Source organism: Crocodylus siamensis, chromosome 2, assembly GCF_052110815.1.
Source record: "Crocodylus siamensis isolate JL-2025a chromosome 2, ASM5211081v1, whole genome shotgun sequence".
Taxonomy (NCBI): Eukaryota; Metazoa; Chordata; order Crocodylia; family Crocodylidae; genus Crocodylus; species Crocodylus siamensis.
The window spans coordinates 135,693,194-135,706,665 of NC_143396.1; the positions used below are offsets into that span (position 1 = coordinate 135,693,194).

The window sequence follows — 13,472 nt, forward strand, 5'->3', positions numbered from 1 at the left end:
GGGCAGCAGTCAAGATGGCTGCTGCCTCCTCCACTGGGGCCTCTCTGCCAATCAGGACCGAGGGGCAGGGATGCCACAAAATGGCCATGGGATGAGAACTTTACATTGCAATGAACCCACAAAAATGGGTAAGTCCCTCCCCCAATGATTTAGGTAGACCCCTTAGCTATTAGTGGTTCCCCTGCCATCTAGTGGTAAAGAACTGTTGTCGTGTCTATGGCTTGCAGCTAACCTGGAGAGCTGGTTCTCCCCGCAGGACTGGTGTAACTTAAAATGAAGTACAAGAACAATGAAAGGTACTCCATTGCTACGGCGTTGTGTGTCCAGGCCCTTTAACATTTGAGACCTCAGGAGACTGAATTGTTGTGTGCCAGAAGTGGGGAACAGGAGAGCCTTGGGCATCAGCAATGCCCCAGGCCCCTGCAATGGCCAGGAGTTGATTTGGTGTGACATATCCAGAGAACCATGCAGATGAGCACCATGCCTTGCTGCTGAGGAAGGTGAAGTTCCTCTCAAGTTTCTGTAAGCTGAACTGGCAAAATATGCATCCCCGGGATAAAAGCCACTGTTTATTTGTTGAGGGCACACTGCTAAGTGTGAGAAGGAGGAAGTCCCACATTTAAGCACTCTGTCCTTCATCAGAGTAGAGCCCTCTCTCTGGGTGAGACCCAGGTTGAAGGGCTGCTACCCAGCACGTGAGATCCTGGTCAGCATGCTGGGATAGCCATGTTATGATGACTTAGCCTTACAGTGAAGACCCTCAGGCTGCAGTGAGGGAAACTGAATGATCTATGTCACCTCTTTAATGGAAGAAAATGAAGTGGAAAGAGATGACGTGTGAGTTAGACTAAAGAGCAGAGCTAGGTCTATGGTGCACAGGCCCAAGCCTGGATCAGATTCCAAGCCAGAGACAGCCAAAAGTGGAAGGAAGATTTTGGGTGGTCCTGAAGATGGATGCAGGCTGTAGAGTACACATCCTGGTCTGTGTTTAAAATTAAACGTCCTCAGAGTTGGCAGAGATCCCAGGACCCAGAATTAGAACAGGGTGCTAAGGCATTTAGTTATATGCATGCTGTTGCACGTTGCTGCTAAAGGTCTACAGTGCAGGTATATATTTGCAGAGCAGCAGTTCCCAGTTGAGGGTTTGTGATCCCAAGCAAAAGTGCTGATGTCATGAATGAGGTCAATCACCTTAGAAAGTTCCCAGATTCCCTGACCCCACCATTAACTGAGATCAGGGTACCTCTGCTGCTTATCACCAGTAAACTGCCACTGTGCCCTCAGTAAACCCTGTAGGATTGCTATTTAGCCATGTTTTGTTCAGGAGCAAAATGCCACAGGTTAGCTCTCACCATGTGAGCACAAGGACAGTATCCACTGAAAGATGAGGCATGGTAAATCCCTGACCCTGTAAATCCTGGGCACAGGAAGAGCAGTATTAGTATATGGGGGTCCCATAAAATTATCCCTACCCTAGGTAGGACGTTGCCTGGAGGAGGTTTGAGAACTGCTTGTGGAGAGAAAAATGAACAGTCAACAGGATAGTCCTAATGCACTGGATCTGTATGCATGTGTGTCCTTAGAGTGTGCTATGAATGTTCATTATCATTAACCCTGAGACTGCCTCACTGTCCCATGGAGTCTTGCCTGGGTCTTGAAGGCAGTAGACAAAAGACAAAGAGATTCTCTTAGCCTGGAGGTCTTGACAGGCCTCTTCCAACCAGGAATCCAGGTGGTCTGCCTTGAGAAAACCTTTGCCATGTCTGGATAGGGCTCTGGCAGGCTGTCCTACACAGAGAAGGTCAGGATTGTTGCAGTTCAAAGAAATCATAAAAATTCTAGAGAAGTAGGGCTGGAAGGTACCTCCAGAGGATATCTACTCTAGTCCAACCCCCTGCCTGAGGCAGGATCCTTCCATCTAAATCATTCTATACAGCTGACAATCTAAACTCTTCATAAAACTACCACTGACCTTGACACAACACAACACCCCAACCTGCCACAGGTAAAGCAGGGGAACCACAGCAGCCAGTGTCCTGCCTTTATAAAATGTTGTTAATATATGCTTAAAAGATCTGAGGTAGAGGGCCCTGTACCCACAACAGAGGAAGGCAACTCCCCTTGGCTCCTAAGCCACAGTCCATACCAATCTGACCATGGGGTAAAATTCCATCCTGACCCCAGATATGATGATCAGTCTGTCCCTGAGTGGCGGAGCAAGCCCTTCTAGCCAGGATCCTCTGTCTTTAAGTCCCAGCAGGGGCACTGTCACACTCACAGTTCTGAAATTCCAGTGAAAAATACTGTCTGCATTTTAAAGTTTAACAACAATGACAACAAAACTAACAAAACAATGACTTTTTTTGGGAATGTTTTCCTGACAGTTTTTCCAGGCATGAGCAGAGTGTAAGGACCCTCACAGGCAGCACTGTACCTAGACTCCTGGTGGCCCCAGGCAAACTTTTAGTATCGGGCCCCCCTTCACCAGAGATAATGATAATAATAATTGGATAATGGAAAAAAAAATTACCATTTTCGGGCCCCCTTTCTGTCTGGGCCCTAGGCGGCCGCCCAGTTCACCCATGCCTGCGCCCAGGTCTGCTCACAGGTCCGGGTTTATAAAACATCTGTCTGGTGGGCTCTTACTTGTTCACAGAGAGGGAGAGAAAGCTGTTGAGCAAAAAGATCCTGGGACTCCTCTTGGCTTCTGAGGAGAAGACAAGGAGCTAGATAGACATCCTTCAACAAATAATCAGCCCTGTGCGAACTACCCCTAGGTTCCACACACAGCCTTCTTTCACATGCAAGGAGGCTGTAATGCAATATGAGTAAATGGTTGACTGCAGAGCCTTTCATTGGCATACTATATCATGAGTGATGATCTGGATGGAAGCCAGTTATCCAAATGAGGGCATGACAATGAGAGCACATGAATGTAAAGAATGTAGTTAGGAGGAAAAAATTAGCTTACCACAACCAAACTGACATTGCTGGTCTGCAGTTGGAAGACAGGTCCTTACATGCATTAACATGAGGCAGTGTTACTTGCATCTTCCTCAAATGGAGGTTTGATCCAAAACTTTAGGCACACCTAAAATGCCCACTTTGAGGTGTAGATGAATGAGTATGATTTGCAAGTATTATTATGGAGGAAATGAGTGGCAATAACTCTTCAGTGTTGATCAGAAAAAACAACAGGTGCTCCTTCCTTCATAGCTTCCACTAGAAAATGGCCAAGGCCAAGGGACAACCTGGACATTCAGTAACATAGTTTATGCTTGTGGGAGGAGGGTGGTGCCACCCTCTGTAAGTACAAGTATGCAAGTCCATGTCTTACAGCAGCTCCAAGAAAGTCCCTGAGGGATGAGCAATGTTTTGCTTATCATTCAAGGCTACTCATTGAATTAATCTCCTTTGTCAAGGGTCAGGGTTCCCTAGGCTTTTCAGTTTCCCAGGGCTAAGTACAAATTTTAAGGTAGTAATGGCCTGTTGCTGGTTACTTCTAAATGCATTGAAATGTCAGCTCAGGCTTTAAAAGGCTTGCTATTGAAGACGGTTTTGGAGAAGAGCTAAGAGCCCCTAAGGAGCCATATTAGCTACCAGAATGGAAGCAAATACATATGAAGCTCAGTAACCAGAATAGGCATTGGGGAAGTCATGACAGCACATTCCAGTGGCAGACTTCCTTGTCTAATTAATACAAAGTGATAATTTGCGTACAGAAAACAAGCTGTTTATGTAAAATAAACCTAAATGGGTAGAGTGTGTGGAGTGTGAATCACTGGAGGGGATGGAGAAAGGCTTTGGGAATCTGTCTAATTACATCTCTGTCAGTAAATATTACGTGACTCTGGCAACTCTTTCTACATTTAATTTTCCCCACCTGTAGTGTGAGTTGGGATTCCTGCATTTACTCAGCTGCCAAGGGTGTCCTGCCTCAATTCATGTATGTAAAGTGCTTTTGAGATCCTAAAATGAAAGGCAGTATTATAGTGCCAAATGTAATTGAAGAATTATAACCAAGAGGATTCTAATTAGCAGGCTCCACAAATAAACAACATAGGTACCATAAGGTTTGTGTTGCAAAACAGTTTCTTCAAATTGTCCAGGGAAAGGATGGCATTTTCTATGCTAGATGCAGTGTTGTGCTTATTTAGATACAGATATGCACACTGTGTTCACAAAGCTCTTTATATAGGCCAGTAAGTGCTGTGGACTCAGGTCAGGTAATCACCACGTGCAAATACCCACTGGTTGTATAGTTAACCCAGTTTGTGTTCACAAATGTGGACTGTTCTCTTTGTGGGTGGCGGGGGGGAGGAAGGTATCTGGCCATATATGCCTATTGTCACCATTTCAGTGACAATTGTACTCATGCTGTGTCTCATCATTAATGCTTTGATGGTATTCTCACAGGCCCCTTTTCCTGTACAGCTGTGGTCGGGAATCAGAGATATGGGAGCGCCCACCCCTAATGAATCTTGGGTTTCCGTCTGATCGGATACTGAAATTAGCAGAACCTAAAAAATATCAGCTGGCTTACCTGCAGAAAAGGTAAAACTCCAGGTCATTCATACTAAGTAGGTTAAGTGGGTTTTCAGCAGTAGCATTGCTCTAAAACAGTAAGTGTCAGAAGAATAAGGGGCAAAACTAGTAAAAAGAAAATTGGTCCTTAAAGAGGGGTCTGTGGAACCCCTGCTGGTGGCCTGTGAAAAGCTGGTAGGTCTCACAAGGTAGGCTCTGCTCTTTCTTTCCAGTGGCCAAATTACATTAAAAGAAGCCAAGGATCCATCAGATACTCTCCTGACATTATTATGCCATGCAAGCAGATGTGACTGTGGATGGGATGTGAAATGTGAAAATCTGTATTTGGCTCTCCCCATTCAAAGGATGGGCCAATAACATAAGGATAAATAGGCGAGTAGGGCACGTGTCCTGGCTGCTGGGTAAAGGGGGTGGGGGTACCAGAATGGACTGGGGAGGGGTGCCTCACCATCTAGTCCCCAGTTCCACCTGTACTTTCTAGTTCCAGCAAGCAATGTCAGTGCAGCAGTGTGTCACAGAACACAGGGCATTCTGGAAAAAGTAGTTCTGGAGCAGCAGTGGAGTTCACTGCTGGTGGTTGGAGATTTCACCCCAGTTTTTTGCTGCCAAAATCAGGAGTATTTTTGCCCACCTGACAGCTGTCTGCAGCAAAAAAAAAGGAGACGACATCTCCGTTCAGCCGGAAACAAACTTTGGCTGCTGCTTCAGCATGCTGCCCACTGCCGAAGCCTCCAGAGGCAGAAGATACAGGGGAAGGGGGAGGAAGGACCGCTCCAGGCACTGCCCCAGGCTAGTTATGCCTCTGGGATGAGAACCCCCTCCCCAACAGCAGAACCTCACATAAAGGAATTCTTTCAGTGGAAAACACATGACTTATTCAGAATGAACAAGAAATATGAATATATGAGACAATGATTTCCCATCAGCACTTACATATTTAATGGCAAGAGTAGATGGAATGCTGGGTCAAGTTTGAACTTGGAGTTCTAATTGAAAAGGCTCTCCCTGGAGCTGGCCTTTTGTGCTGAAAGGAAGCCTCTGAAGGATTTCCCCTGCAAAGTGCAGGACTGACAGGTTAACAGGTCTTTCCTACAGAAAGATGGAAAGGCCAAACTGCAAACCATCTGCAGGGCACAAAAAGAAAGGCCATCTGCACTGTGGCTTCAAAAGGAAACAGGTGCAAGTTACACTGGTTGTGTGCAGTCGAAAGTAGATGGCAGTTCACCAGCCACACAATGGATCAATAAGTTTGCAGCACCAGGCAGGGCACTGAGTGAACCTTTACATGGGATTTTCACTGGATTCAGAGGAAGTAGGTGCCTGAATTACACTGAAGACCCATGGGATTTCATGGATTACCCAGAGAAGTTGTAGACTGTCCATCCTTGGAGGTTTTTAAGACCCAGATATCCAAAGCTTTGGTGGGGATGATCTAGTTGGGGATGGTCCTGCTTTGAGCAGGGGGCTGGACTAGATGACCTCCTGAGGCCCCTTCCAACCCTCATTTTCTATAATTCTATGATTTGGGAACCTAACTTTGAAAATCTGAGCCTTAAGTCTGAAGAAATGCAATGCATTTATTTATGCCAGTATTGGAAGATGTATTCCCTTTCTTAGCAGCTTTTACTTTTGCTTCTTCACTGCATGAAAATGCTTCTCTCTCCTTCCTTCTGCCAAAAAGTTTTCCTAATCATTTGTCCTGAAACTTGAACTGGGGAATGGACTCTGACTTCTTTGGACATGTTTTTCTCCCTGGCTTTGCTGCTGGACCATAGTTTAGTAGCTGTGAAATCTACAGTCACTCCCTGTACCTGTGTGTTTGGACTGTATGACTCCACATGTGCTTGGTGCTCTGTTATGTGGTTGCCAGCACGTGGCAGACAGGTTTCCCCTCCTACCAGTTGTACAGGGTAGAGGATGAGCATGAGGCAAGAGATCTTCCCCTCATCAGCTGAGCACTTCCTTTTAGTTCCATGGGTTGTTCTTTGGATTTCACTCTGGTAATCACTCTGTGTACCTCGTGGGGGGCATCTCTTAATTCCCTATTTCATGTGTTCCAGCTTCCACTGGAATAATGTATCAAAGTACCTGAACCTTCTCCAAGTGGAGTATACCATGCTTCTGCTGCAGGCTTTGAAATGTGTGTGTGTGTGAACTGACGGAAGGTTTAGCGGCTTCAGTAACAAATAGAGCAGTCCATAACTTCGCTTCCCTATTCTGTCATCCAAGCTAGTTTTATTTCACAGGAGTCATGCAGCCTGAGTGTGGTATGTGGAGCTCAAAGACCAAGTCTCATGTCTGCCTCCCCTAGCTGTGGGTTCTCTCCCAGAGCCTTGAGGGAAGCAGGAGTTAACCCCAAGATAAAATGTTGCACTCAGATCTCATGCCAGTTATTGTATTCAGGCACAGACAGCACCTCAGCTAATACATGGGATTGTTCAAGGACCCCTGTAGGGAGTCAAACATACACACCCATCATACAATAGTGCACTGGGTCTCCAACACCCAGCAATTAAGATTAATGCTCTCTAGTCCAGGGGTGGCCAACCTGTTGCATGAGTGCCAAAAGTGACACAGATGGCCTCTGTGTATGGCATGTGACAGATCAGGGAGGAGACAGGTAGCACAATAGCAGATAGGGCAGGCACAGAAAGCACAGCAGGAGATTACACAAGGAGCACAGAGGAGGGAGCAGACAACAAAGCAGCAGAGGAAGGGGATCAGAGGGGCATGCGGGGAGGATGCAGGGCTGATTTGTGGCAAGACACTCAAATATTTGGCCTTCACTGCTCTCATCCATTCAGAGCCCAAACAGCCCCTAGCCCCACCCATCCTCTCCCCAAGGCAGCTGCTTTTTGGGCATGGTCTGAGCTGGGAGGTGAACCCAGGTCTCTGCAGTGATGCCTGGTGTCCAACCCATGGTCCTCAGCTTGGGCAGAGGCTATGTCTGTGCCCCCAGCTGGCTCCCTGGGGTGAACCCCAGCCCCTGCTCCAGGCTGCATTTCCCTGCTCCCTCCAGCAAAAGCACTGTGTACTTTCTGCCAACGGGTGTGACCTCCCTCGAGCCCCACTCCTACGCTAGCCACTCAGCTGAGAACCCACAAGGCCAGCTGCAGCCAATCCCCTGCCCCTATGTGGGCAGGGTGGAGCTTTTGCTCTGGAGTGGCATTCCTCCCTGCCAATGGGGAAGCAGCTGGCAGCAGGGGGCTGGGAGGTGGGATCGCCTCCCCATCCTGCGGCTATGCTACCCTGGAGGCATCTGCCCTTCCCTCCTAGCCCTTGCTGGGTGAGGAGAGGTGCAGTGGGGCTGGCCTTGCATACTGCAGCCATGCTTTGCACTAGGTAATGTCTCCCTCCAGCAGCCATCCCCTGGTGAGGCTTGGATCCACTCCCTAATGTACAGGACCTGTGTATGCAGCTTTGTTTACACCAGGTGTAAGATGGTGGGTGTGCAGACCAGCTTCAGGGCTTGTTGTTATGGCACTGCCATCACAATCCTTGCACACAACTTCTCCCGTAACTGCAGGAAGATGGCTCATTTGCACCAGACAAAGAGACTGACTCTGGAAACAGCCTCAAGATGTAGCCGTGTTGCCTGATTGTGTTTCCATGTAGGGCTCGCAATTCCCCAGAGTGGCCTGTGACACCAGCTGCACTCACCTATGAGGCTTCCCAGAGGGTGCTAGACCTTGCACACCCAAAATCCATGCATCCAGACTTCATTCAAGCCAGAGAGGTAATGGCTGTGTCAGATCTGGGAGGGGGAACATGGCACTTCCCACTGGTCCTGCTTTTAGCAACACGTGAGCTGGGGTTGTTGTGACCCAGATGCAGTCACATACAGATGTGTACATGCTGTGTCTTACAGCTTGGTGGCTCTGCTAATTCAGTAGGTGGCACAAAGTCTGCATATAATAATAACCAGATGAAGAAAGTTGTGTCAGTCTTGTCAGGGCTGTTGAGTCATGCTGGCTGCAGCCATGTAAAAGGCAGCTATTTTTGGCACATGGAGGGGCCCTGATGGGTCGCTCTTTCTGCATGTTCTCACTGTTTGCCACAGACATGGCAGGAGACAGCTGGGCTGGAGGAGGGGTGGAAAGCAGACCAACCTAAGCAGCCAAAAATAAAGAGCAAGCCAGAGAAACAGGTGGCATTGGAGGCTGAATTGAGCTGGGTGAGTGGAATGAGCCAAGTGGTAGGTGGGAATCCCACCCCCAGCACTGCTAGGAAGTTCAGACCTGATTTGGAGTTTGTAAGCCAGGATCACATCTATGAGCCCATGGCAGGGGGAGCTGGCTACCAGCATTTCCCTGTGTTGTTTATGGTGCTTTCTAGAGTACCTCTTTCTTTCAGGCTAGTCATTAAGCTGTGGCAAATGGTGGAAAGGCTCAGGTAGTAACTGAAATGATGTGAGGGAGAGTCTGTCCCTGCACAGGGGAGTAGAAGAGTTCCCTCTGCTGCCAGGATCCCAGGGTGGAAATCTGTGGCCTCTGTCTCCTAAGAGAGGGAGAACACTCTTGTCTACCCTTACAATCCATGATGGTCATGAGAAAAGCATTAGTCCCATTCTGATACATAGGCTTCTTCTGCCTTCTGGGAGCTGTCAACCACACCTGACTTTTCTTTTAGAAAAGTACCCTTTTGTCCAGGGGCAGATCTTTAATAAGGTGGTGAGGCACATCATCCCTTAGACCATGGGATGGGGGCACGGTGTGGTTGGAGCCCCTGAGTCAGTGGGGGATGCTGAGGGTGGGGCAGCGAGGTACAGGATGGAAGGACCTGCCCCCTGCTGTTGCTGTCCTTGGCTGGCCAGGGTACATATGGAAGCTGCACTGCCACTCTTCTTAGCTCAGGGGACCAGATGGGATCCAGGAAACAGCTGGGCAGGGTTCATCCTTCCTGTGTCTGTTCTTGCTCACCCCCTGTGTCCTTTGGGGGCTGGCAGTAGATGCTAGAAGGAGGACAGTGCTTTCCCTTATCCCATGGCTGTCCTTGGCTGGGTCTCGCACACCATGCAGTTGCTTCCTGAATCTGAGTAAAGTGGGGCAGGAGTGGCTCTGGGCTTCCCCTATGCCTGCGCCAGTCAGAGACAGTGATAGTGGGGTGGAGGGACGGGGGAAGTTTTCCTCTTCTTGCACCTTCTTCTGCGTAGTAGGGACAGTGGGGGAGGGGGAGCAGGGAGCAGGTACAGGAAGAGGAAACCTGCCTGCTGTTGCTGCTGTCACCAGCCAAGCTTGGCACCCTGTGTAGCCATTCACTGATGCTCTGGGGCTCCCCTCATACCCAGGACAGCTGTGATAGTGGGTGGGCACTGCCTTCCTTTGCCTACTTCCTGCTCCAAGCCCTGGTGTCCCCTGCCAGCCCAGGGGCTCCAGCTGCAGGGTGCTGGGCTTGAGTGGAGCCAGCAGTGGCAGAAGCAGGGCAAAACAGCACTACTGCACCCCCTGGGATCTGCCTTAGCTTTTGTCTGTTTGTTCTTCATGGATACGTAAGGATTTGCATTTAACAAATATGGACTTTGACTCAGCCGCAAGAAGGATATATTGCAGCCTTCAGAGAGAAACCTGTCCTTCATGTTGCTTATGTAGCTAGTTCTCCCCTGTGCAATTGTCTGTAGCTCAATCATGATTTTCATATGTGCTGAATCCTCTAGCCAAAGCTGGGGAAGACGAAGAAGCACACAAGTACAAGTCCTATTCACCACAGAAATCTGGACTGAGAGGACAAGTCTATATGGTGCAAGGCAGTGCTGTGCTGAGACATGTCACGTTTGCTCTAGCTCCCAAGCTTAAAGTAGGCTAGCCTCACTTGTATGGTACTGTGGGCAGATGGATTAACCGTGCTTAGCCTGGTGGATTAATGAGGGTGCCATGGTGTGCTAACATGACTATCCCGTCTGCAGTTTCAGAGCCAGAAGATGCTCAGGTAGTGTGGCCTGCTCCAGCACAGCACTGCCCAGATGGTCAGCTCAGCTCAGCTGCAGTGCTAAAAAAGTTGGTCTAATGACCCCTTGGGTGCTTTCAGCACTCTGTGACCTGCATGTGACAGATATAATATTTTAACAAACAAAAAAATGAAAGAACAATGGATGCATTCTAAGAAGACAATGATTTTGTCTCCTTAGTGACTTCCATTGTGTCAGGGTCAGGCCAGAGTGGGGGGCATGGTATCTGGCTTGTGTCTAGCTTGTATTTTTGGTGCAGGATAGTGCCTACTTTATTCCAGCTGCCAAAGGATGGTGTAACAGGGAGCCAGTCACTGGGCAAGTAAATAAGTGGGGAAGATAAAACATGCTAGCCAGACAGCAGGCAGTAGGGAGGCAGAAAGGAGCCACTAATTACTCCATAATCAAGAAGACCATCACTTAGGGCTGGGAAGAGTGAGACAAGGGCTTTCTCAGAAGCAAGGGAGATGCAGAGGAACAGAAAGCAGAGCATTGCACAGCTGTGGGAGAAAGCCCTTTGAAGGAACAGAGCCCTCTGGCAAGGAGGGGAAAGAGAGACAGTGAGCTGAGGCACCCTGGTAGGGGGTTGACTTCTGGGAGCCAGGTAGTTAGAAGCTCAGGTTGGGTTACCCAGGTGGGCTTCATTTGCCCTACTAGACTAGCTAGTTTTACTGCTGGCTGTAGGACTGCCCAAACCAGGGCTGTACGAATTAGAGACAGTGTACCTTTTTTCTCTTGCACCCTGAGGTGGGATGTGTTGTATTAAGGCAGGGGCCAGACTGGAAAAGGGAGGTTTGGAGGTCCCAGTAGTGCTGGTGGGTCACAGAAAGGCTTGAGCCTGCTGGGACATGGACCCAAGCTACAGAAATAGCCAGAGGAGGCAGGAACCAAGGTGAGAGACCCCACGCCTGAGAGTGTCAGAGACCAGGCCAGGGCCCAGTGCCTGAGAGAGACAGGACCTGAAGATAAAAGGGACTGAAGAAGCAACAGATTGAACTTGGGGCTGGCAGCCCATTGAAAAGATGGAGTATTGACACCTGTGAGGCATGGGCATTGCTGTAGGGGCAGTCAGAGGCCATGAATACAACCTTTAAGGCATTGAGAGTTAAAATAAGAAGAGAGTGGTAGGGCCTAGACTCGTGAGTCCTCTGGAGTTCTGGGCAGCCTCCGAGCATTTTTCAGAAACAGCAAAAGTATGGCAGGAGAGTGAGGGAGGAGGGGACCAGGGAGGCAGGAGTGGAGGACCAGAGGAGGGTGTTAATAATAAAACACCCAACCTCATCCTGCTACAGACGGTGCTTGGCTGAGATGACAGATCCTACTCTCTGTGTTCCTACAAATAATTTGGATGGCAAACAAAGATTACTAAAATATTCATGGCCTGAAATGGGCTGCAGATCTCTGGCTGGTCTTGTAAAATTCTCCTTGCTAAATTTTGGAACAGGTTTTCCTGTGCTTTCTCCAGGCTGCCTCTCACACTTCGGAGAGGCTCCCCTGACACCCCAAAGCCACCTCCTTGTCCTTGGCAGCAATGCCTTCAAGAAATGTGACGGCCATGGAACTGCTGGGTGCCAAGAGCACTGCCCTCCTTGCTGGCCAGGATTTGTGCTAACTGCCCTGCAGCTGGGAGCCTGCTGAAACTTGTGGAGAGGCTGGGAAAGCTTGGGTGCTGAGGGACGGGGCAGGACAAAGGATTCAGAGCCAGGGGAAAGGGCAGTGCTGGGCTGAAGCATTTAGTGTTGAAAGCTGTGAGGGCCCCAGGTCATGGGGGCTGTTGAGTGAAGGACCTGGCAGGCAGTGAGGGCAGAGCATGAGCTTGGGGTCAGGGCCTGTAGTAGGGCCATATGGTAAGAGAGTGCGGGGATGTGCTGGGGTCCCCTGAGACCTTGTGGGCCTTGCTGCTGCACTTTCCCAGGCTCTGAGAATTTTGGCTGCAGTCCGGAGGCAATACAGCTCGTCATTATCTATGAAGCACTCTGCTTGCTATTCCCCCTCTCTCCCCTCTCCCTTTCCAGTTTAACCCTTGGGTCCCCAGCATTTCCTTAGATGTCTTCTGCTGAGCATGTTGGCTGGCTGGAGTGTACGTCCTCCAACCCCCCCAACATGCAAAGACACTCTTTTTCTCTCCTGTCTTCTGCCTCTATGTTCATCTCCCAGACCTGCTGCTCTGGGGCAGCCTGCAGCTGAATACTGCGAATATGCCCCAGTGAACAATGCATGGTTCTTCCTTTCCATGGCCAGCAGCTCCTCCCGCCTGATGGTGGAGTTGCTCCATGGTGTCCTCCTCCCTTTTACTGCTTCCCAGAGATGACCAGGTGACCCAAAGAACCCCAAATGGCATCCAGCTCTCCCAGGGTTGGATTTTTAAAGACCCTCTGGAACACGAGGTGCATTGAATTGTACTTCTCCACAACATGAGCCGCCTGAGAGTCTCTCATGATGTTGTCTGCAGGATTCAGGGAAGCCGTGGGCTTTCCTTCACCTTTAGTGCTGGGCCTAGGCCCCTTTAGTGAAAAATGGCTTGATTAGCAGACCACTTACCCAAATCCATGGGAGCTGCAAGTGCCCTGCAGACTCCTCTGGGCATCAGGTGATCATTTGTAGATGCCTCAGCTGAAGAAAGCCCTGTGTTTGCCAGTCTTGGCCCTTACCCTATTGCCCTGCCTGAGTGCTGGCTTGTTCACTCTTCATAGGCTGAAACACATGTTACAGACACTGCGAAGACAGCTAGAGTGTCCCAAAGAATAAAGCACCTTGCACAGCCTCGGGTTCGGAAAGACTCATGGTGCTATGATCGGGGCCATCCTGAAGCTGTCATCTGGCCGGTAAGGCGGCGTGGCCACATTCCCTTGATACATGATGACCTTCTCAGATGTGCCATCCTTCCTTCTGAAGGGACTCCTGCCTTCACTTTCCCTTGGACTGCAAACCACACTGTGTACATACAGACTGCACACGAGCTCCTGTGCCACAGTATTGTTGC

At 49.3% G+C, this 13,472-nt stretch overlaps 1 protein-coding gene across 1 annotated transcript in view; it reads left to right on the forward strand.

Moving 5' to 3' along the window:
- The window catches only part of SPMAP2L (sperm microtubule associated protein 2 like), a 42,241-nt gene that overhangs the window by 25,579 nt on the left and 3,190 nt on the right, over positions 1-13,472 (forward strand). The window contains exons 6-9 of the mRNA XM_090034528.1: positions 4,417-4,554; positions 8,161-8,281; positions 8,606-8,719; positions 13,183-13,314. Of these exons, the coding sequence (XP_089890654.1) occupies positions 4,475-4,554; positions 8,161-8,281; positions 8,606-8,719; positions 13,183-13,314 (447 nt within the window). The 5' untranslated portion in view covers positions 4,417-4,474. The remainder of the gene's footprint in view (positions 1-4,416; positions 4,555-8,160; positions 8,282-8,605; positions 8,720-13,182; positions 13,315-13,472) is intronic.